We start from the raw sequence: 21990 nt of genomic DNA on the forward strand, positions 1-21990 counted from the left end.
CTAATAATGCACATAATTTGGTTTATATTTTGAGTTTGCTCTGTTCAGCACTGAAATAAAGTTGACCACATTGGAGACCATTTGAGTGGTTCAAAGGTTTGGACTGATGATCCCTGCAATCAACTTGCAGGAGTTGCCAGCCTTGGCATTCTCTCCTCCACTGGAGGTTCTAAAGAGTTTACACACACATACATGGAACAAGGGCCGAAAACATCACAAGTCCATTTTCCTTGTTGGATAATTCTGCATCTGCAAAAAGATCAACAGTAATCATCTTTCCCAGGCATCCCCTTTAGCTGGAAAGGTGTGAGGGAGAAACTACTGGAAGTCCCCCCCGACTTGACCTACACTAAGATCATTATATATAAAAAACTACACACACAGACCTCTTTTTTTTTTTTCCCAGCAGAGATGAAGTGGACAAGTCTGTCCCACCTGCTATATCCATTAGAACAGCTAGTGGAAGCAATTAAAATTATTGATATGCTTTCCAGCTCTCACTATAACCATCTGTTTTTAGTAGCTGACTCGTGTATGTGACATCTCACCCCACAGCATTTGTTTTCCCACCAACAGAACAAGAGGAAACACAGGCACATCGTCCCTCTTGATGGCTGCTGTCTGCTCAGGCAGCACACACAGGTGGAACAGGAAACCTCACACTCATTTTGATTGCATTAGCTCTTGCTTGGTTTGGTGCAGTTGCTCCAGTGAAGACCCAGAGAAGCAAAAAATTTGACCCAGTAGCTACAGATATATAAATAGTGCATGCCAAACCATGGACAGATCAGAGGAAAATGTGCTTTTACAAAGCAGGTGTGTGGGACCAGAGCCACTGCTCAGTCACAGCAGCCCCTGTGTGAGAAGCCAGGCAGGAGGGCATTGCACAGCCCTGCTCAGAGCGTGGAACAAGGTAAAACCAGACCCCCAGTAAAAACACCATCAGCTTTATGGACAGAAGTCTGGAAAACAAAAACATATCGAGGCATTTGTCTAGACTGCTCTGCTGCTGCTGTAAATGTGATCAGAAATACCAGCAATTATCCTTCACTAATTCAGATTATCTTTATGGCCAGGCAAGATTTTCTGAGGTACAGCGACCGTCTCTGGATGATTCTCCATAGTTTTGCCAGCTATGCTCTTCTAAACAGCAACAATTACACCACTGTAACCAAGCAGTCCTTCCTCATTGCCTCCAAGCACACCATGCAATAAATCATACCCTGTGCCATTAGAACAGTCAGACGGACCAGCAAAATCACTCTTGTTTTACTTACTTTGTGTTTACCAAAGTTGCCCATTAACGATCGACTATGAGACTTTTTCCCGCTTTCTTTCGTGTCCAGGTTCTGTACAGGGAAAGTTGGAAAAACGAGTGTAAGTGGATACCTTCAGACTTTTAGAGTCCACTACAGTCTCTAAAAGACACTGGGCTTTAACCCAATGAAAGCTTTGGCATGCCACTCTGATTCACCATTGTGTGAGAATACACAAGGGAATAATTATTTGCACAGGAGGATAAAGGTAAAAGGGAATTAAAGTCTAAGCACAACACACTGATCTCTGAACACAAATGCAAAACTATTTCATGAAAGGACTTTTCTAATTTAGATGAGCGATCCTCCAAGAGGAAGACAAAAATGAACATTAATATTCAAGACAGCAACCAAGCACAGAGAAAAACCAATCCAGCCCAAAACAACAGCGATAAAAAAACAAACACCTGAAAGTGTGCATAAAAATAGCCACAAAGGAAAGGAGAGGAAAAAAATAAAGCTAAAAGACAGCCTTGAGCCCAAGCTTCATCACATCCACAGCCGTGCCCCTGGACATGGCTTTGATAACTCCCGGCAGCACCTAGCTTTTTCCTGCCAGAAAAAACATATCCCTTCTTCTTTCAAAGAGCAAAATAAAGACCCAAAGGTGCTGAGGTTATTCCCCCAGCATTTCAGCAATTCCAGCAAACTCCAAACATCACTGCATTGTGTTGCACATTACCTCTGGCCAGTAACAACCACAGAAGCATTAGGTGCATTGTTCACCAATAATCACCGTATCTACATTTAAAAACTTGCTCCTAGCTCAGGCTGAAAATCTGCATAAAGCAGAGAAGGAAACCCAAGCAGATGAAGGTTGTGTCTCTCTCAGATAAGAACGAGTATTTGGCATTGCCAGCAGCAAATCCAAACTGACTGACAGGACACACTGCCCCTCTCCTCTCCCGCACCCCAAAAACAACTCCACATACATATAAAAAACCTCCATAGAGAACATGGCATCTACTGGCAATAGCATGTGAATCTGCATCGTAAAAACGTTGGGTTCTTCTTTGGTTTGGGTTTTTCAGTTACTGAAAATTAGCAAATCTTCTGGAAAATTGGAAGTTTGTCAGTGAGGAAGGGAAGGAAAGAGAGGTTTGACCAGTAAAAAGTACACAGCCAATGCCAGCAGCCTGCCTCTGGCTCAGCAGTTACACAGCGACTGTCAGAGCAGAGCTTTACAACAGGGCTGCCAAAGTGAGCAAATAAGTTACAGAATCATCAAGCCAGCACATTTAACCATTTATAATTTCCTTCCATCTTAGTCAACAGTTGATTTCAACTAATCTGCCAGTTATTTTACCTCTTGTTACTACCCATTGCTCAGCTCTGTAGTGCTTAAAGACCCTTGAGAAAAGGGTCAGGCATCCCCCCAGTGTTCGCATCGCATTGCTGCAGGAAGGGATCTTGATGTCCAACAATAATTTTAAATAAGTCAATTACAAAATATGAGAGATATTACGACCTGACAGATGTTCAAACATTGCTCTAGCTCAAAGTAATGCTGAAGTGGCTCGTATCGAATCGTGTTTACTAACAGTTTGCTCTCTGAAGTCCCACTTCCGCAACCACACGGAGGCCAAAGTAAAGAGGCAAGCTGCCTGCTCTCAGCTGCTAAATCACAATCTGGAAACAACCTCTCTATGCAAGGTCAGGTGGCTCTGACCTTCGGATGCTCACAGCCCCTTTCCATCACAACACAGATGTGACCAGACATCTCAAGCACCAGGACAAGATGAGCATATTCTATGCAGTCAAGCCTGGCTTCAGGCAAAGGTGTCATAGCTCCAGTCTTGCAAAAAGATTGACAAGAATGACATAAAACCTATGGATTGGGAAGATGTGCAGAAAGAACTGCATGTAGTTGACCTCAGAGACCATATCATTTCAGTAGGTACATCCCTCAGAACAATTAATTCTCAGCTTATGTAACAGATTTTGCATTCAGCTGAGGTGAAAATATGGTGACTATGGATTTGAGGTACAAACTGCACTGGTGTATTCAAAATCCCAATACGTTTTTATTGTAATAGCTTTGTAATAATATTTGATGTCAAAAGGGAAATAAAAACATATCATTCACAACCATAAAACAGTCTGGGTGTGAAAAAAACAGACCCTTGCTTCAGGCAGTAAAAGCACAATCCTGTGCATTACAGGAAACAGCAATGCTGAATTACCATGGTCAGTCACAGCAGGACTAAGGCAACTATTTGCAGTATCAATGCTTCCTGAATTACTTGCTTCCAACACGTAGAAGAAAATAAAGCAGGTCAGATACTCTTCATATTCAATCACATAAATCCTTAGACATTTTATCTGAAACTATTCCATGTTTTCATTTTAGATGAAACAAAACTATCAGAAGCTGTTCATAAGTCACTGGAATGCGCAACACATCACCTTATTTCATACCCAGAAATGAAGGAAAAAAACACCCACCTACCTGCTTCAGGTTAACACTTAAACCTTCATGAGTTGCCCTTAGCAGTGCTCTCACCGTGAAGCTGTCAGGATCTTCTTTGTCCCTGATCTGGGACTCTTTTAGCAGAGATTCAAGCTTTGTTCTTATAAAAGATTCCACCTGATGCTCAGTTGCACCGTTACTCTGAAAAGCATTAAGAGATCCAGGTAAAACAGATTATTACATCCACCACCTCCGGGACAGCCTGAGAGACCACTGCATGTGCCTCAGGCACTCCCACCATTGCCCTTCTCTGAACAAGAAAAAGCTTCTTGCCTAATCCTGTCCAACTGGGGCTTTTACTGTCACTGCCACCTTCCTTTCTTCCCTTCAGGTCCCTGACACATCCCTTGCAGGCCTCACCAAAGTGCTGCCCACTGCACAGAGCAGCCCAGCCCAGGTCCTGGTGTTTCAAACAGTCACAAGTCCGACCTCCTCTTTCAGAGCATAGCACAAATTCACAACTTAATCACCAACAGATTTCCTCAGTGATATCAAGCAGCCTAATGGCTACTAGATTCCTGCTCCAACAAGAGAGGAAACAATTACAACCAAATGATAGAATCATTTGAGTTAATAGCAGCACTGACTGTATAAACACCAAATGGTCTCTTACATAAGATGCTTAAAATAGGATCCTTGAGAACAGCAGTGTGCACCTGGCATTGCTTTCCCTATGGGGCACAAGAGTTCTCTTGAGGCAGGAGGAGAGCAGCTGCCTGTCCTAACAGACTCCCTTCCTGGACACAAAAGACTTTCTGCATTATGGACTGCAGGTTTTCTCTTGGGTCTTTCTGCACATCAGAAGTCGTGCTAGCAGAGCACACGGGGATTACAGAGTGCTCCTATTCAGCAGCACATGACAATGAATTGGAAACTGAATTGGACCAACACAAACATTCCTTCTGATGAACCACTTCAGGTGGGGACTTCTGTTGTCTCTAAAGCAAATCCCAGCTACTCTGGAAATCTGTCAGTTGCTAATAGCAGCCAAAATGATACAGGCAAATTAAAAGCTCAGGATGCAAGCCATAAACAGCTAATGAGAATTGCACTGAGGCACTTCTGGGTGGCAACAGGGAAAAATCACTAGGCTGCATTCAGAAGTGGAGACAAACAACACTATACTTCCTAAATATTAATCTGACTTTGATCTGTTCTTTCTGAATCTCCCTTGATAATATCTTTAGCTCAAAACTTTTGACTGATGAATGAAGCAAGGCTGACTTCTGAGCAGAACAAAGCACCTGTTGGATAACATGGGTCAGTGCTGCACACCAGGTTCAGTTGAGCAAAAACAAAAAACATTAATAAAATCAGTAGCACGAAAGTAAACGGTAAGACCTAAGAAATAAAGAGAACAGAAAACATTCTTTGATGTTAAAGCAAGTATTGAAAACTATTTTTCACACTTCAAATTCTTTTTATTTGTGTGTCTCTATTCTTAATTTTTCTCCTAGACACAGTGCAGTAAATCCATTGTGACACTGCACTGCACATTTGTATTTGAAAAAGCCTAGCATGCTGACTGTGCTGGCAGCAGGCTACTGTATATATTTGTCATCTACAGGATTTAAATGAGAAGTCCTGCATTTCTGAACAAATGCAGTCCTTGTCAAAACACAGAATTATATAATTCCTGCATCTTAAGAGACATGACTTAGAAATCCAAGTTAGAAAACTTAGTCTGCTAACAACAGCAAGTAGGATTATGAAACACACATGCAAGGAATGACAGTTCTGGGAGATGTGTACATGCACATACATAGCAGGATTTTAACTTGCAGTCATCTTCAATTTCATCAGCACTATCCTCATCAGAAACTTCTCCTTCCTCAGCATCTGCTCCAAGACTGCAAGGCAACTTTTTTCCCTAAAAAGGAGGAAAAAAATATTCAGTTAGTACTCACACGGTCAGCGTTACGCTCTCCAAAGCCCCAAATATCCTTTTACTCCATTAGTGCTTGTTTTAAAAGCGGTCAGAGCTTAGAATTCAGACTATCTCATGCAAGCTGGCTCAAGGAGCCACATTATCACAGATGATGTCTTCAAAAGGAGTTTGATGTACTTCTGTTAGCTTGTTATTGGAAGACGTTTGCAAGCTAGTTCAAAAAAGCACACTATCTCCCATCTCTGGAGCAAGACAGTGAGTGTCAATGAATTTTTAAAGTTGCCTCCCCAGTGCTTCAGGCTTACCTCTAGCAAGCAAACCATCGTGTGCTTCAAATAAAACTCAAAAATCAGAAGCTGAGACCGTTATAGGCTCTGCATCAGAAGGGAAAATGCATACACAAAAAACTCATTGCAAGTAGCCATCACATGAATGAAGCAGCAAAGTTTATTTTAATACTGCATGCTCATGCAAGCGCGTAGTCAGCAATTCAACATTAGTTGCTAATCCTCTACTTTGTGCTTCATATACCTACATTAGAAAGGAACTACTTCAACTCCATGTCTAGTTTCCAACATCTGATTAGAGTGGTGAGTATCAGGTTATTGGTTACTTCTGGTAAAAAAAAAAAGTCGAGGGTCTGAAAGATGAATTGTACTTACTGGAACATTCAACTTTAATTTTCCTGTTTGACCACTTCTGGCAAGGCCCAAATTCAGAACTGCAGCAATGCTGTCTATAGACCTCTGAAGGTCTTTAGTCCAACCTCCTGCTAAAGGAGGACCATCGCAGCTCTAGATGAGCTTTGTGTAGCCAAATCTTGCCAGCTTTTGAGGATGGAGGCTCCCTCAGCTCTCTGGGCAGCCTCTTCCCATGCTGCTCTATGCTCTGCTGAAAGCCTTTTCCTGCTGCCCATTCTGAATCTCCCACGATGTAACTTTTGGTGCTGCCTCTTGTTTTGCTGTCTGCTACTTAATAAATTGGGCCTAGAGGCCAAATTAATGCTTATGAAAACAAGTTTTTATGCTATTACATTTCCTTGTCATCCTCTCTTTTGGCAGGAACACTTGCAGTTTGTCTGATTTATCACAGACAGAGGTAGACAAGAACTGGGTTTCTGAGGAAATTAAGAGGACTGACTTAAGGACTGGATTTTGAAATGAATAATGCTGTCCTGGTAATGACTTGAAGTTTACATGGGTTTAAATCCCTCAGTATTACCAGAAATCTTTTTTATACTCAGTAGCAAAACGAGAATTATGGCCACAATTTGAAATTCTTCAGCTAATTAGTCAGTATTGTATTTCAAAGAGAAAGGCACAGAATAGCATAAATAGTAGTAAAAAAGATGAGAAACTCGCTTACTTCCACAAGAAGCTGAATATTTTATCTTTCCTGATACGACTGTTTAAATTGAACTGGAGATGGGAGATAGGGCTTTGTGGTAGATGCTGTGATGCCAAAAATGGAGTTCCTCATTCTAGAAGCATCAGCCCAGCTGCACACCATTCTGTGACTGTTCACAGGGCTCCAACCACTGTTAGCTGAAGAGTTGACCCAAAGTTCTAAACTCAGATGTGCCAGGAAGAGCAGCTCAGACGTTCATGGAAGACCAGCACAGTGCCAGACCTCCTGCCTTTTATTCAGTGACCTATTTCAAGCTGGATTCACTATGTTTTGCAACAACTTGCATTACCTGCTATCTTGTTCAGCTCCCTAAAACACCAACGCTTCACACTCACATAGTTCAGGAACAAGAAAACTGCCTCAGTGAAATGCAAAACCACAGCTGAGCACTTGAAGGCTTTCTAAATCAGTCACATCTCTGCTATATCGAAATGTCCAACCTAACATCAAACCTACTGTGAATTGCTACAGACAGCTTGACACAGAAAAATGGTATCTCAAGTGCTCACAGCAAAGTAATTCTCCTCATGTGCCAAAGTAAATTAGACAACTTAATGAGCTACAATTTCATTAATCATCTTCTCAATGGCCTGCCTAGCATTGCTTCCATATTACATCTCTGCTTTTGAAATTCCTTCAAGAGCAAATATGTTTGCATAGAGGGGCTCCAACAACTCAGGTTGCATACAGCACTAACCACAGTGCTGCAGAGCCTCCCTTGCTGCTCTTTAGCCACCTTCTGAAGTGCTCTTCTTTCATAAATGCAGCTGGTGAACCATGAAAATAGTTTCATTTCATTTCATGAACTACTGCTCATAGCAGGATGAGGGGGCAATGCATGAAAATGCATGTTTTCAGACATTTTTACATCACTCCAAAGCACTATCATACAATCTTTCCTTCTATAAATTTTCTAGATACTTCAGGAATATGAACAATAGGGAAAAACACCCACTAACAACAAACTTCAGAAAAAGAGAAAGCATCAGGTAATTGCCACATTTCCTCCTATTCATAAGGATGTGTTTTTCACCACATCCCTGTTTTCTTCACTCAGTGCTACGGATTAAAAAAAAAAAATCAGCATCTCTGAGTTCAAGACCCTTCGATAAGGTGCTGAAGAAGCACGAAGAATTTTGTATACCTTACCGTTGATACAACTGCCCTGTTAAAACACTCACAGAAATGGTCTGGGCCACTTGCTGAGGCTAGAGTTTAGAGAGTTTTATATCAGTACCTCTGTGAAAAGCTTGGAATTTTAACTTACTGCATCTGTGCCAATCATGGTGGCACAGATAAACTTATTCCCCAAAGCCAAAGACACACAGTAAATACCAGGCGCTGCCTCCCATTAGATTTTCAATGTGCCATCAGTAGCAAATTACCTTCACTAGGATTTTCCCTTTCAAGTTTTGAGGGCTAGGAAGCTGCCTGGAATCTCCGGTGACGACAGATGACAAGTCCAGTTTGTCACCAAGTATCTCCTTCAAGTACTGAGCAATCTTCTTTTGCTGCTGAATACTGCAATGGTTTTCAATAGACAGTATCACCGGGAACCTAGAAACAAAACCCCAGACAGTGACATAGCAGTGCTTTAGGGGAGAAGAGCCGCACAGCTGACCACAAACCATCCTGAGCAGTTTGCTCTCACACTGTCAGCAGCCTGGAAATAAACTCCCCTTGCGAGGGAGGACTTTGCACATGAACTCCCAAATCCCCGTGCAGTCAGAATCCCTTTGACAGTCGCTGCAGGAGATTCGGCCCCCACCTCCAACCCCATCCCACGAGCACACAGGTGCCAGTGTCTGATCACTGAGCATGAGCCACAGACCAAGAAACGCACCATGAAACTCCTCAGCACTGCAGTGCCTTGCTATTCAGACATTACAATATTCCTTTGCACTCTATGGTCTTCATACACTGCAATAACCAAGTGCCTTGAAATCCACAGATTCAATGGACTTGTTAACATCTCCCTGTTCATCTTCCAAAGGCTTTATGATAGCAGCAAGATCAATTTGCTTTTGTCTGAACTGCAGCTACAGTGAGCCAGACCAAATCTCTGAAGATGACCAGACTGGGGAGCAGCAGAAATACTTGGCAGTACTTTCCAGAACACTCTCACAGGCTCCAGGAATTTTCAGTTAATGTTTTCTGAGCTAGAGACATTGTTTCTGTACATAAAGGCTTAATTCTTCCAAAAACTTGCCCAGTTCTTTTTTAAACTCTTGGCAGAGCCAAAATTGTAAGGCAAGGAACCGCAGAGCCCAACCACACACCAAATGAGGATCCAATTCCTCCAGTCCTTTATTCTCTCCAAGCTACTCAAAATTCTACATGCCTACTCATTATCTTCTGAGACTGCTGTGTATATTTACAGCCCAACTCCCTACTATTTTGATAATAAATTTTGTTATATAGTAACCACAGAAAGCAAATTAGAATTTAAACATTACCTCTCATCTCTGTATTATGAGACAGCTTTACTACGTTCCTACTGAAATAAAGCATTTCCTTAGGTAGAGAGCAGCACAGCATTGATTTTCAAGGAGAATTTCCCAGGGGAAATGAGTGGGAAGTTTTGCTCAAACAAAGACCCAAGATAATCACTAGATACTGAACAGCCTCAGACTGCTCAAAGAACAACTGAGTTAAAAACACACGAAAGGTCTTCCTAAAGCTGAGCTTTCAAGCTCCACTGACAGTATTGTTCAGGAAGTTGAACAATAAATAGGATGCAGGCAATAAACAGAGAACAGAATCAGCTTTTTAACTTCTCAGAGTGTTTCATGGACTACAAATACTTTCTGGTTTCATTCTGACATGAGATTAATGACACAAAACAGGTAGCTCTAGCTTCAAAACCAACTCTCCACTTACTCATTTTTGATGAAGGCATACTTATTGATGGTTTCTGCCACGTCACGGAAGAATATTTTAGAGGTAAGTGTGTATCCATGATGCACTACTGGCTCTCCATCTGGACCATCCCAGCAATCCACTGTTAAGACAAAAAAAGCTTCATGTTAAGAGAAGCCTGTGATCTTATATTTTTCTGCTAATCTTGCCAATGGAACTCATGAACACAACTATGCAGGTGTCAGAAGTTTCACTCCATCTATTCAATCTACTCTGATTAAGTTCAAATTAACAAGCCACATTTTTATTGAATTAAAATCTTGCAACTGGTTTTATCTGAAATTAACAAGGTGGTAAAGCGTGGCCGCTTTAGGTCTGTCACTCACTGTGCTGAAAATACCTCTCACAATTAGCAAGTTATACTACACACATACCTTCAATACATCGACAACCATCCTGCAGCACTCGTGCATACATCTCCACTCTGGACTGGGACAGCAGCTGGTCTCCTGTCAGGTACGTGTTGTGGGACGAAGCGATGAAGTAGTTACAAAGGGGTTGATCCATATCTTGATGCACTTCACAATGCAATGGATTGAAAACATCACAAGCAGGACTGCGCATGAAGTTGGTGAAACCTTTGAACAAAGAAACAGTTTTTCAAAGATGCCACGCAAACAGTTTGCACTCCAGTGGTTGTTTTTCCTATTTATGTATATGGTGTTAACTCCTGTCCCCCAGACCGATGAATCACACAGCACAAATTCATCTTCCTGTACCCCATATTTTCACCATGTAAGTTAGATTTTTGGGACTTGCCTCTTTCTCTGCAAACTGAGGATGGTGCACAGCATCAATTTACTGCTGCTACAAACGCAGCTCATTTTTTATTTCATTTTTTAAGTCCTGTGGGAGTTCTAGCACCTTTGAGAAGAACACTCCCAAGACCCAAACCTTGTCCCCAGGCCATTTTTAAAAGCTCCGATTTAGAAAATAAAGTATAATCTAGAAAAACACATTCATGACTGCCAAAAAACTCCACATAATCTGCAAGTATTTGCAAAACATGGCATTAAAATGAGCCTGTTCAGAATTAACCAATTAACAACCAACAGCAAAAACAGAACGTCAGGTGCAGCCTCCCCACCTCAAGCACTGTGAGGAGGAACTTCCCCACTCCCTACAGAAATCTCCAAGCAAATTATTCTGCTTCATGAAAGCTACCTTCTGGGCAAATTAACAGACCATAGCATTTGATCTGCTTCACTCCAGTTCAGATTTGGATTTGATACTAAGTTGAATTTTGAATAAATAAACCATCCACAACTGCTTTAGCAAACAAGCATAAGTTACTAAAAGAATTCATTAACAAAACTCAAGGAAAATGCAACTGATCTTCTGTTACTTCACATAAGCATAAACCAATGGACCATACAGTAGAGGTTAAGCATAACAACTCAGTGGACCATACAATAGAGATCCCAACTATACACAGACAGAGCAGAACACAAACTTTGCTTTTGTTACTTCGTTAGAACATATTGTACTACAATTTACATATTTTGTGTTGTGTTTTAATACACAGCTAGCAATAAATTTACACAAGCCTGAGGCATCCAAATTAGTCTGTTATACAGCAACATATTGTAGCCACGATGCTGGCTGTTGATACTGCCAGGCATAATTCAGCCCACCTACTCCTGTCTCTCCTATTTCATTAAAATGCACACCTATGCAGCTGACTGCTATACAGGCTACATGAAAACACTGCTAAAGCCCTTCTATTCCACTGTAATAGATCAGGACATAAAGTTAATTTAGAAATCAAAAGGCTTTACCTTCAATCCCAAGAACATTCTGCTCCTTGTTTTCTTCTGATACTTCAAACTTCTGTATGATGTCAAGACAATATTCTGGTGTCACATTACTCATCTGCACAAAAAAATACAGTGTTGGTACATTTACTTTTCCTACTACGTGACCAGCATGTCAAAATCTACCCCAGAGCAGTTTAAAATCTTGTAATCAGACACCAAGTTGAGTCAATTAGGGAGGGAACAGCCAGCAATCCTACTGTAAAAGGACTTGGTTTTTGTCAGTGCTCCACCAGCCCGGTGGCTCTTACCTTTTAGGAGAAAAACAGGAATGAGAGGTAGTGGTCACTGCTAACAGCTGTGCCATTTCAGTTTAAAAGATTGAAGAAAATAGCTGTCAAGCACGACTGACAATAGTGGTGCTGGGCAATAGTGCTGCAATGAGAACTATGATGCACTATTCTTCAGTGCAACCTACTTAGACACGCGAAAAGATCTGCAGGGTTTGATTTCATTTTCCAGTATTTTCCACTCCTGTGATTTCATTACTTTCAAGAGACTTCACTCTCTAGGAGAGTAATATCCAGGCTCTGAGATAAATAATTAGATTCCAAAACGAAAAACAGCAGTCCTTCTGAAACAAGTAGGAGTTTTGTCATCAGCTCCAGCACGTTCCCAGTCAAGGTCCTGACTCATGAGGTCAGAGCATGCTCACATTTCCTCTGAAACTAGAGGAAAGCATTTTGCATCACACCCACCATCTTTTTTCACCCACGTCCCCCTAAAGCTGTACGGATCCAATGTGAAAACTCAGGGTGTTTAAGGCCAGGTTGGACGGGGTCCTGGGCAACCTGATCTGAATGTGTATGTTTGGTGGCCCTGCTAGGCAGGGGGGTTGGAACTACATGATCCTTGGGGTCCCTTCCAACCCGGGTGATTCTGTGTGTGATTCAGTGATTCTGTGTGTGATTCTGTGTGTGTAGGGTGCATTTTATTCCCTCTACTAATTATATCACAGAATGATAATAACGACACTGAACTTTGGCAGCTCATTCATACCACTGCTCTGTTTACTGTTTGCACACTTGGCAAAGTCAGCTCAAACACCCTTCTGCAAATCAGTGTGAGGAGCAGTCTGGAAGCAGAGGAACGTGTGCTCTGGTCTCCTCTCTTACCCACACTGAGATCTCTGGTAGCACGACTGCTTCAGGCAGAGGCAGGAGTGAGACTGCTTACCCTGCAGATCCTGCAGCCTTCACTCTTTAAGACAGAAAACAGTCCCCTTGTGAACCCTGTCCAAATGGACTCCTCTCTCAGATGGAAAACCAGTTCCATCCAATCTGCTCCATCTGTGGTCTCCAACTAATTTGGTCTTTCCATTATTTCCTATAGCTCAGCGTTCCCAGCACTGGCATTCAACAGCATGGAAATCTTCCCAGTGCAGGCTGATTATCTGGATCTGGTCTTCTGTAAGATCCTGATCCTACCAAGAGTGGAGCTGTCCCTAAGAAATGTGGGCGCCATGACCAACCATACCTCATAGCACCTACAAGGCTACAGCCTAAACATGAAAAATTACCAGAGAAGGGGAAAAAAAACAAGCAACCAGATGTGTCAACATTAGAAACGTAGTAACAGAAGGAAAGCAAGTGAGCAATTCAACACATATGGTAAGGCAAGCTGAAAGAAGTGTTAATGTGGAGAGAGATTTTCCAGTCCTTACACCCTTCAGCCTTCCCTTTGCTCTTCCTCTTGCCCAGGGAAGCACTGCCCAGCCTTGTCCAAACAGTTCATTTATGTCTCCTACTATAAGTCAACATCATGAGACGTCTGCTGGAATTGCACGGGAGAATGGGAATGAGAACAATTTAATAGAGAAAATAATTGATTATCCCAGCTCAAGTAGACGTCACTGTTTGAGTGCAAGCACCATTCAGAGCAGCCCTTCTTCAGCAGAGGCTGACTAGAATGACCATTTTCATTATCCCATGCCACTCCTTGACAGGCAAGAGCACAGTACTCATGTACTCTAAGAACGAAAATGTCTAGCTCAAAGCAGCATCTGTTAAGGAAACGTACCCTGATTTGTGCTTTTTAACTGTAGTTTGAGAGATTGAAACTTAGGAAACTAATATAAATTTATTTCCATTACATTTTTCATTCTTTCACTAGAAAGACTGTCAAATGGTAGCAAATATCACTGCTGTGCATCTAGATGCAAGGACTGCTGAAGATGTTCTCTTCCAGAAAAGCAGAGCACTTCAGAGCTAAGAACAGGAATCACCCTTGTTTTCCATATTCTCATGGGAAATGAAAGAATGCGAAGTAGAAGAATAGTTAGAAAACAAAGAAAGTAGAAATTAAAGAAGTGTACTGCTGGTGACAGGTGTACCCAGATAGCATGCCAACCCATGAGCCTGCGTCAGACTGGAAGTTTAGCCTCCAGTTGTTAATAGTTAATTATTCTTTAAGAAAATCAAAATATATTTCATTAAAGCAAATCCCTACATCAACATCTTACATCTAAACTGAGATTGGAAGAAAAATGTCATGATATATGGAGTTATCACCTCAATCAGTAATACTTATCACCCCTCTGTATAAGCACAAGAAGTGGAATAGGGCAAGCATACAACAAGCAGTAAACTTTCCTGGAGCATGCAGAGAATGTTGCTGGAGGTCGTTTTCTCAGCACAGATGTGAGGTACAGTGCAAAGTAACTGATCCATAGGAAAGCAGCAGGTGGCAAGCAGGCATGCAGGATACTCCCTTCTTGCAGTCTTACTCTTATAGAACCAGAACCAAACACTTCAGGTTTGCAACACCAACGTGCATAACTTCATTAAATAATCATCCAGAGCAGAAAAGAGGTCTCTGCTGACTGTGAAAGAAAAGCACTTGGCGTGACATGAATACAGCAGCAAGGAGGGAAGGACAAACAGCAACCTCAAGTTGAGAGTCTGCATACAGGACAGCGTCGCTAGGGGGCCCGAATCAGTGGGGCAGAATGAGAACAGCCTCTATATTGGGCAGATCCAGAGTGGCCAGCCCCCACAAAGCTGTTCTTCAACAGGGAAGAGAGTGTATGCAGAGCTTATTTTGTCAAGAACTTAAAGCCAAGTATGAGATGCCATCAGTCACAAGCCCCTGGAGACCTTGCCACAGAAGTGATCTGTCATTTAGCAGGGGAGCAACTTCCAAGCTCATACCGATTTATCAGGAAAGGGCACTCCCAGTGGGACAGCAATCAGACATGCAGATATGACTGCACATCCAGGGATGTTCCTCCCTCACAGCCACTTATGGTTAAGAGGACTGCAGTACCTTCCAGGAAACCAGCCTATTTTTTGCCTGTTTTCTGCTTCTCTGACATTTGAAGCCATAAAATTGCAATTTCAATGAGCTGAGTTTAACTGCAATTAAGTGGAAGTAATCTGATTCACAAGCTCATGGGTAAGGGCAACAGGGAATTCTTAATAAAAAAAAAAAGAAAACCAAGCTATCAGCTTAGCAAGTTAACAAAAAAGCCCAAACCCTTTTATTCCATCCTCATATTCAAAAGCCTCGCCAAAAGAGTAGCAGATGGAGTTGGACAGACTGCCCACAGATTGCCAAGCAGCTAGACAAGAGCAAAAGCTAGATGAGGTTTGGTTGGAGGCACTTCAGTGCTGCATTATGATTTGAACCACCACCAGCTTTTACCTCACCTGAGATCACTGACATCATATCTGCGTTCTGAAAACACAGAAGCGTAAATTTGCTTTAACATTTGATACTAGGAAGTGAGAAGACAAGGGAAGAGGCAAAGAAAGTGCAAGGTGTTGCTGAAGAACATTGCCTAGAGATTCATCTCAGGAGGTCATGCTTCCTTTTGCAGGGGGGAGGGAAGAAATGTTGAGAGCGTTACTGCTCATAGGTCATTCTGCACTCAGGATTTCGAGTAGTGTGCAGACAGGATGGGTGCAGTATTCCAGACTTGACTGTCAACTTGCTTTTTCTGCTGCATCAGTACTTTCGTGACGTCCTCATGCACTCACAGGTCTAAGTCTCTCAGTGCCTTCTTCTACCACCGTTCTTCAGCAGCTCCTGAGCTCTTCAGCATCTCCACACACATCTTCTTGGGAGCATTTGTTTCCCATTTGTTGTCTTTGTCAGTGGTGCTCCACTGAAGGGCACCCAGGTAGAAGACAGTGATTAAAAAAAAAAAAAAAAAAGAAAGAAACAAAGGAGAAAGTAGAGAGCAGAGAAGGCCTGGAACAGAGCATGAAGGGGGAAGATCCAAATGCACTGTGCTTTGAAGCTGCAATTGGCAGAATCGCCAGGACCAGACTGCTTGCAGGAAAACCTCTGTGTTGAGGCTGTCAAAGGGAGATCAGTGATAGAACAATGTTCTGTGTTTCAGGGCAGCCTTCCCCTTTCAAGGGAAGAACTGAGGAGTTGTACATGCCATAGAATTGTCCTAAGAAAGCAGGGGAAAAATCAAGCAACAAAAAAGCAGAGACTTTTGACAATTTTATGGTAGGGATAACTCAGATAAAGCAGTAGTTACAAGCAGGATCCCAGAATGGCACAGGACACTATCCTGTGATTGCAGGCAACACACAGCATCTGTACTCATGAAGCACAAGTAGGTTGGGGGTGTTAACACAGAGGTTATTGTGGAACAATATTCTCTGCATGGATCCAAGAGGTGGGCAAACAACACAGGACCAACTGCCAGAAGTAAACATGAGTGCTAGTGTTCCTCACTGTCTAGCATACCAGTTTTCTCCAAGAGTTCCACAGACAACTTCCGTAGTTCAGTGATCACTTTCTTCCCAGATAGGCAGGAAAGCCTCCACTGGATCAACACATTTAAGCATGGCTAGAGATTTCTTCCAGGTGCTGCCCCTTCTTCTACCACATTGTAACAAAAAAAGCTCAGATTGTTTCTAGAAGCATTTACATCTATTGTTAAACAAAAAAGGAAACCCATATTTCTTCCCAAGTTCCATAGTGGGAAAAGAACCCATAATTCTTTCCCAAGTGCTCCATTCTAAAGTTTTTTCACACCACTTTTTCCCTATACTTGAATTGATTTATATGCATGTAGATATGTATGAATATATATTTCCATACCTTCTGTTCCACCTTCAGAAACTGAGCAAGTTCTTCCACGGTGAGGTGATCTTTCTTGTCACTGTAGCTTAGGAGCAGTAAGTAGAGGTCTCGACGCAAGGACATCATCTTGTAAAACACTGAAAATTCTTCAAAATTTAGAGTCCCTTGGTTTTCATCTGTGTCAGCTTCCTAAGAGGAAAAGATGGGTAAGCATGCTGGATGCAGGTGAATTCAAGGAACAAAGCAGAACAAGAGTTTTATATAAGAACAGAAATTTAAACAATTCGAATCTGCAGGCTCAAATCCTAATACACACAGTATTATCATTTTGCTGTTATTTTAGCCTATCTATTGCATTTTTGGGTGAAAACAGCACTACTAGATCCCTATGAAGGTCTCAGTTCCACCTTCAGTTTTGAACTGTTTCCCATGTAAAGAAGCACGCCTTGGGCTTTTTTTCTGATCTACTGCCCTCCTTCATGTCCTGCAGTTATCCTGGATTATAACATAGCAAGGAACATTGTAATTTCACCCCTTAGCCTCCTCTATCAGAGTCTGACATTTAAAAACATTCAAAAAGGCCACAGTCTTAAATTAATGGTAATTCAAACTGCAGCACTCTGATCCCCCTGTCAGCTCTCCACAGGGGGTCCAAGACTGCTGCAGCAGTAAGACTGCACACCAAAATACAACCCCAGCAACCCCAGTCTTGATTACAGTTTTTTGTTTATCCTTAGAGGTAGGAAGAGAAGAAAACAGTACTTAACGTATGTTAATACAAGCTTTCCACTGTGAACATCTGCCTAAGAGGATTGCTTTGGATTTTCAAAACAAAGAATATATTCTGGAGAACTGCTGTCAAACACTATCTAGGTCTCCACAATAACCAAACTTCAGGAAAGCTGCAACTCCTGTTGAGTTTTAGAGTGTAAGCAGATGACAAAATGAAAGTGTAGTAACGTGTTAATGTTCCTAGAATAATCCCTTTTATTCATAGATGTAATACAGTGCTTTCTCTCTCATTATAATAAACCCCCTTGTTGCCCTCAAAGCAGTGTTAAAAAGGCAGGGTTTGCTACTGTGCAAGTCCGAATGCCTTCTCTGCAGTCCTCCTAACATTGACTTGTTTGGGCCTGATGGCTTGTCTCTGCACTGGTTCACCAAACAGAAATCCCTCTGCAGAAGGAGTAAGCATCTCCATCTCATTATCACTTCTTCCTTCTCAAGAAAGCTCTACCAGTTCATGCCCAACCTCCTTCTGGAGCAAAGGAGCCCATCTAATAGCAGATGCAACGAGCAGGCCTGGTCTGCTTTACATTCCAAGGATGACATTTTACTTTCCCTTCACAGAAGCTGCTTCATTCATATTCAAGCCTGCCCTAGGATGGGAGGCACCGTTTACACCACTGACTCCCACCAAGTACAACCAACCAAAGCAGCAGCCCCACGCTCCAGTCCTCAGTGCAGGACAGACCTATTCTGCTTTGTGAGCCCAGCCATCCCTGTGGAGCCAGAGATGCTCCCCCAGAGAGCTGCTGGTGCTCGCCCCAAAGCTCTAACCCTGCCTCACAAACAGCATCAACTGCAGCTGACCAAGTGCAAGAGCCATGCAGGACAGCTAAATATAGGGGTAAGGATTTGTCCCAGAGTTACTTTGCCTTTCCCTATTGGTTCCCTGGAGGTTGTTAGCAATTGCCTTACCTCATTCTTTAGCTCTTTAATAATCCAGAGCAAACTAATTGCCTATTTCCTATTAGCACATAGCTTCCCAATGGTCTGCTTCTCCTGCAGCAGCCAGCAATATCTGCAAAAACTAAGGAACTCAAGGAGCTGCACTTACCACACTTTGCTAGTGCGACTGTCATCTGAGCTTTAAATTCAGATCACAGCAAGTAAGCCAAGAAGAAATTCATTCCCAGCTATCTGGTGTTGACTGTGATTTTAAAACCACCTCCCCACACCTTAAACGATGTTTATTGCTTGTGAGAACAAACACAATTCAAGTTCACCTCTGCATCACAACCCTACCAATCTCAATGCTTCCCAAACCCTTGCAGTGACCTACACTCCACGAGATGCATCTCTAATGCTGACTTTATGCCAGACAAACAATGCACTTTTGACCACACAAGATTCTCCCACCTCCCCATGTTTTATAGCAAACTGGATTCTGGGTAGCACTATTTTTTGAAGTTATAAAAATTTATTTTGCTTTCCATTATGCCTTGGATTGTCTTTCCTTTCCTACAGTGTAAACAAATGGACTGATGGAAAATAGCAACTGTTTTCACACAATAGACATAAAAAATTGATTCTGGCTAAGAGAGGAATTTTTAAAAGACTGTAATTACTTTCATAAAGCCAGTTTCTATTAAATATTTTTCCACAAAGGAAATGAAAAAAAATTTTCAATAGAACAACTTTATTGCCTATCAATGCCAGCATAGAATAATTCAGTTCATAGCAATGAAAACAACAATGCATTTTAAAAAGTACTATTAATGAACACTCTTCTATGAAGAGTTAATGAATTCAATTCCATGTAGCCTGTTCTGTTAAGCCAGCATTCTGATGCATCTTTGTCCATAAAATGACATGACTTCTGAAAAATCTGTGAGGTTTGGAACGGAGGACACACTGATGTCCAAACTTCCAGAGCCTGTTCTGGATCTGAGCAGACACAGCACTGTCTCACCCCAATAACAGTGGGTGTTGGAGGTCACCAACCTGAAACATCTGCCGCACCTTCCTGCGGGGCAGGTTCACATTTAGCTTGTGCATCAGCTGGTGGATCTCTTCAATGTTCAGCAGGCCATCTCCGTTCTTGTCAGCTTCCTCAAAGGTTTGCTTCACCCAGCTGCAAACACGTCAAGGAAAGGTACGAGAGGGTGATCTCCCCTTGGAAGAGGGAAGCAGAGCAGTTGGGCAGGTAAGGGACAAGATCCAAACTCAGGAGCATAAGGGTTCCCCAGCTCCTTAAATTCTGCTAGGGAGAAGAACTGAGCATCATTCAATCCAGCTGTCACAAACGTGCCTTCCAACTCAGAGCCTCTGAGCAAAACTGGTGAATTAAAATATCCCACCACCTGTGTTGGAGATGTTGGGGTACGCCATGAAAAACTCATTGCTGGCAAAGACCTGATGCTATCTACATCGTACTCCCTGTGCTGATGCCAGACCAAACATTTTTTTTTTTACTACTGTACATTTTCTGGTACAGCTTGCTATTGCACCATCTAGCTGGTAGAACCAAGACTGCTGACACACACAGTTAGTATCTCAGGGCAACTGGTTTCACGACTCACAGGATGCAAACCCAACAGCCATCTGTGTACCAGAGATCACATTAATCCAATGCAAAGGGCCGGAATAAAGACGACTCAACCAAACCAGGCAAAGTACGCTATTATAAGCCAGAGGTTAATGAGAGCCTCAGTAACAATTAACCACTCTTGATTTTCCATGTTCTTTCCTCTTAGACTATCATACATTTATTTCATCTGTGTACTTAGTCATTCTTTCATCTCTGTAGAACTCCTATGACCACTGCTTTCTCTCCAATATTTCTACCCTCACGTTTTTGTCACCTGTCCCAAAGAGCAGCAAGTCTATGAGGTAATAATTTGTACAGAGAAAAAGGACAGCAATTATACATTTAGGACGAAATGACATCAAAGCTAGCAGCTGCCAAGATCAGAAAGCAGGACTTGGTTCTTTACACTGTAGAGATGAGCTATATGCAATGACATTTCCTATGATGTTCTGAAGATGTGTGTGTGTTTGAACCAATTTTCATCCTTAACCTTGCTATGGACAGCAGTTTCATTTTAAATACTTAAAACTGGTTCAAGTTTATGACAATTATTTCCAGCTTCCAGTTCACAATACTCGCCCCTTCACTCTCTTATTTCTGACATTAGCTTCTCCTCTAACAACGTACTCAGCATAGTTTTCAAGTATTGCTACACTTGCTCTGACATTTTTATGCACTTCCCTTAATTTTGCCTGAACTTCTCCGCTTTTTAAGCAGTAACTTTCAGCCCCTTTTTGAGCATATATCCCTCAGCAGCTTTTGCTAAGCTCTTGCTCAAACTGGAATTGTAACATGGTTGTTTGTGTGCTGTCTCCAAGCTGCTGCATTTATAACACAGACGAGGTCTGAAGGGATGTTTCACCAGCAGAGAACATACAGCAGATACGCACAGCTCAGAGAAGCCATGGATAAATATAGCAAGCTGAGTATGTGTGCAACAGAGCATGCAATATATCCCTCAAATGGATCTGTGCATCAGAATTAACCACTGAAAGTATAAACTTAAAACATCTCCTGTGTCTGTGTGCAGAAGGAATATTTACAAATGATCATTGCAGCCTTCTGTGAGGCAAAAAAGAGACAAGATAACAACTGTTATCAAGATAAAGTGCTGATTTTGTATTTTTAGTTGGAGGGAAGAGCATTCTTTGTACTTAACATGCTAGTCTGCTCTCCTGCAGAAGAAAACATACCAGGAAAATACTAAGGGAACATAATCTTTACATAATCTTTGCAAGAAGTTCATTTGGGTTACTAGGCTACAAAAATACTTAAGGAGTTCTAAAGATTTGTGCTTCTGACAAACACTGGAGGCTGCAATGTAGACACATATCTGACACACATCACATAAGAGAAACGGAGGGCCACAAGTTACTGGTCATTTTACCAAAGGACTGAAAAAGTTTAGAATTTCAACTGGGCAAAGGCTAAGAAATTAAAGTTTTCAACCAGTAAATAACTTGAATGCCTTCTAGTAAACCTTGCAATTTGAAGCAGGAGAATAAAAGCACAGCTGAGCAAACAGAAGATGACATAAATCCTTCCATGATAGACATCTCCAGACACAGAAGCTTTACCAAGTGGTCAGTAGCACAGGAGCCCTCAGACCAGCCAGGCCACATATACTTGCACACAAACAACACTGAAGAGAAACATGGAAAAAGAACAGCTACAGAGGAGTAACACTATTGCTGAACTGCACTGGAGGCTCGATCAAACTATCCTTTATAGTCATGCTGGGGTTAGTATTCAATGAGATAACTATAAATGTGTGTTCTGACACTTTGGTAGGGATTTCACTGACAAAATGCAGGACTGCCTGT

At 42.0% G+C, this 21990-nt stretch overlaps 1 protein-coding gene across 5 annotated transcripts in view; it reads right to left on the bottom strand.

Annotated features, from left to right (window-relative positions):
* The window catches only part of PLCH1 (phospholipase C eta 1), a 63680-nt gene that overhangs the window by 13336 nt on the left and 28354 nt on the right, over window positions 1-21990 (bottom strand). For all 5 annotated transcript variants that reach the window (XM_048955329.1, XM_048955325.1, XM_048955326.1 and 2 more), the window contains exons 5-13: window positions 19582-19711; window positions 16873-17043; window positions 11779-11872; window positions 10375-10578; window positions 9962-10082; window positions 8467-8638; window positions 5549-5656; window positions 3766-3927; window positions 1278-1349 (exon numbers count right to left, since the gene is read on the bottom strand). In XM_048955329.1, coding sequence (XP_048811286.1) covers window positions 1278-1349; window positions 3766-3927; window positions 5549-5656; window positions 8467-8638; window positions 9962-10082; window positions 10375-10578; window positions 11779-11872; window positions 16873-17043; window positions 19582-19711 — 1234 coding nt within the window. The remainder of the gene's footprint in view (window positions 1-1277; window positions 1350-3765; window positions 3928-5548; window positions 5657-8466; window positions 8639-9961; window positions 10083-10374; window positions 10579-11778; window positions 11873-16872; window positions 17044-19581; window positions 19712-21990) is intronic.

The sequence above is a fragment of the Lagopus muta genome, chromosome 9 (genome assembly GCF_023343835.1).
Source record: "Lagopus muta isolate bLagMut1 chromosome 9, bLagMut1 primary, whole genome shotgun sequence".
NCBI lineage: Eukaryota > Metazoa > Chordata > Aves > Galliformes > Phasianidae > Lagopus > Lagopus muta.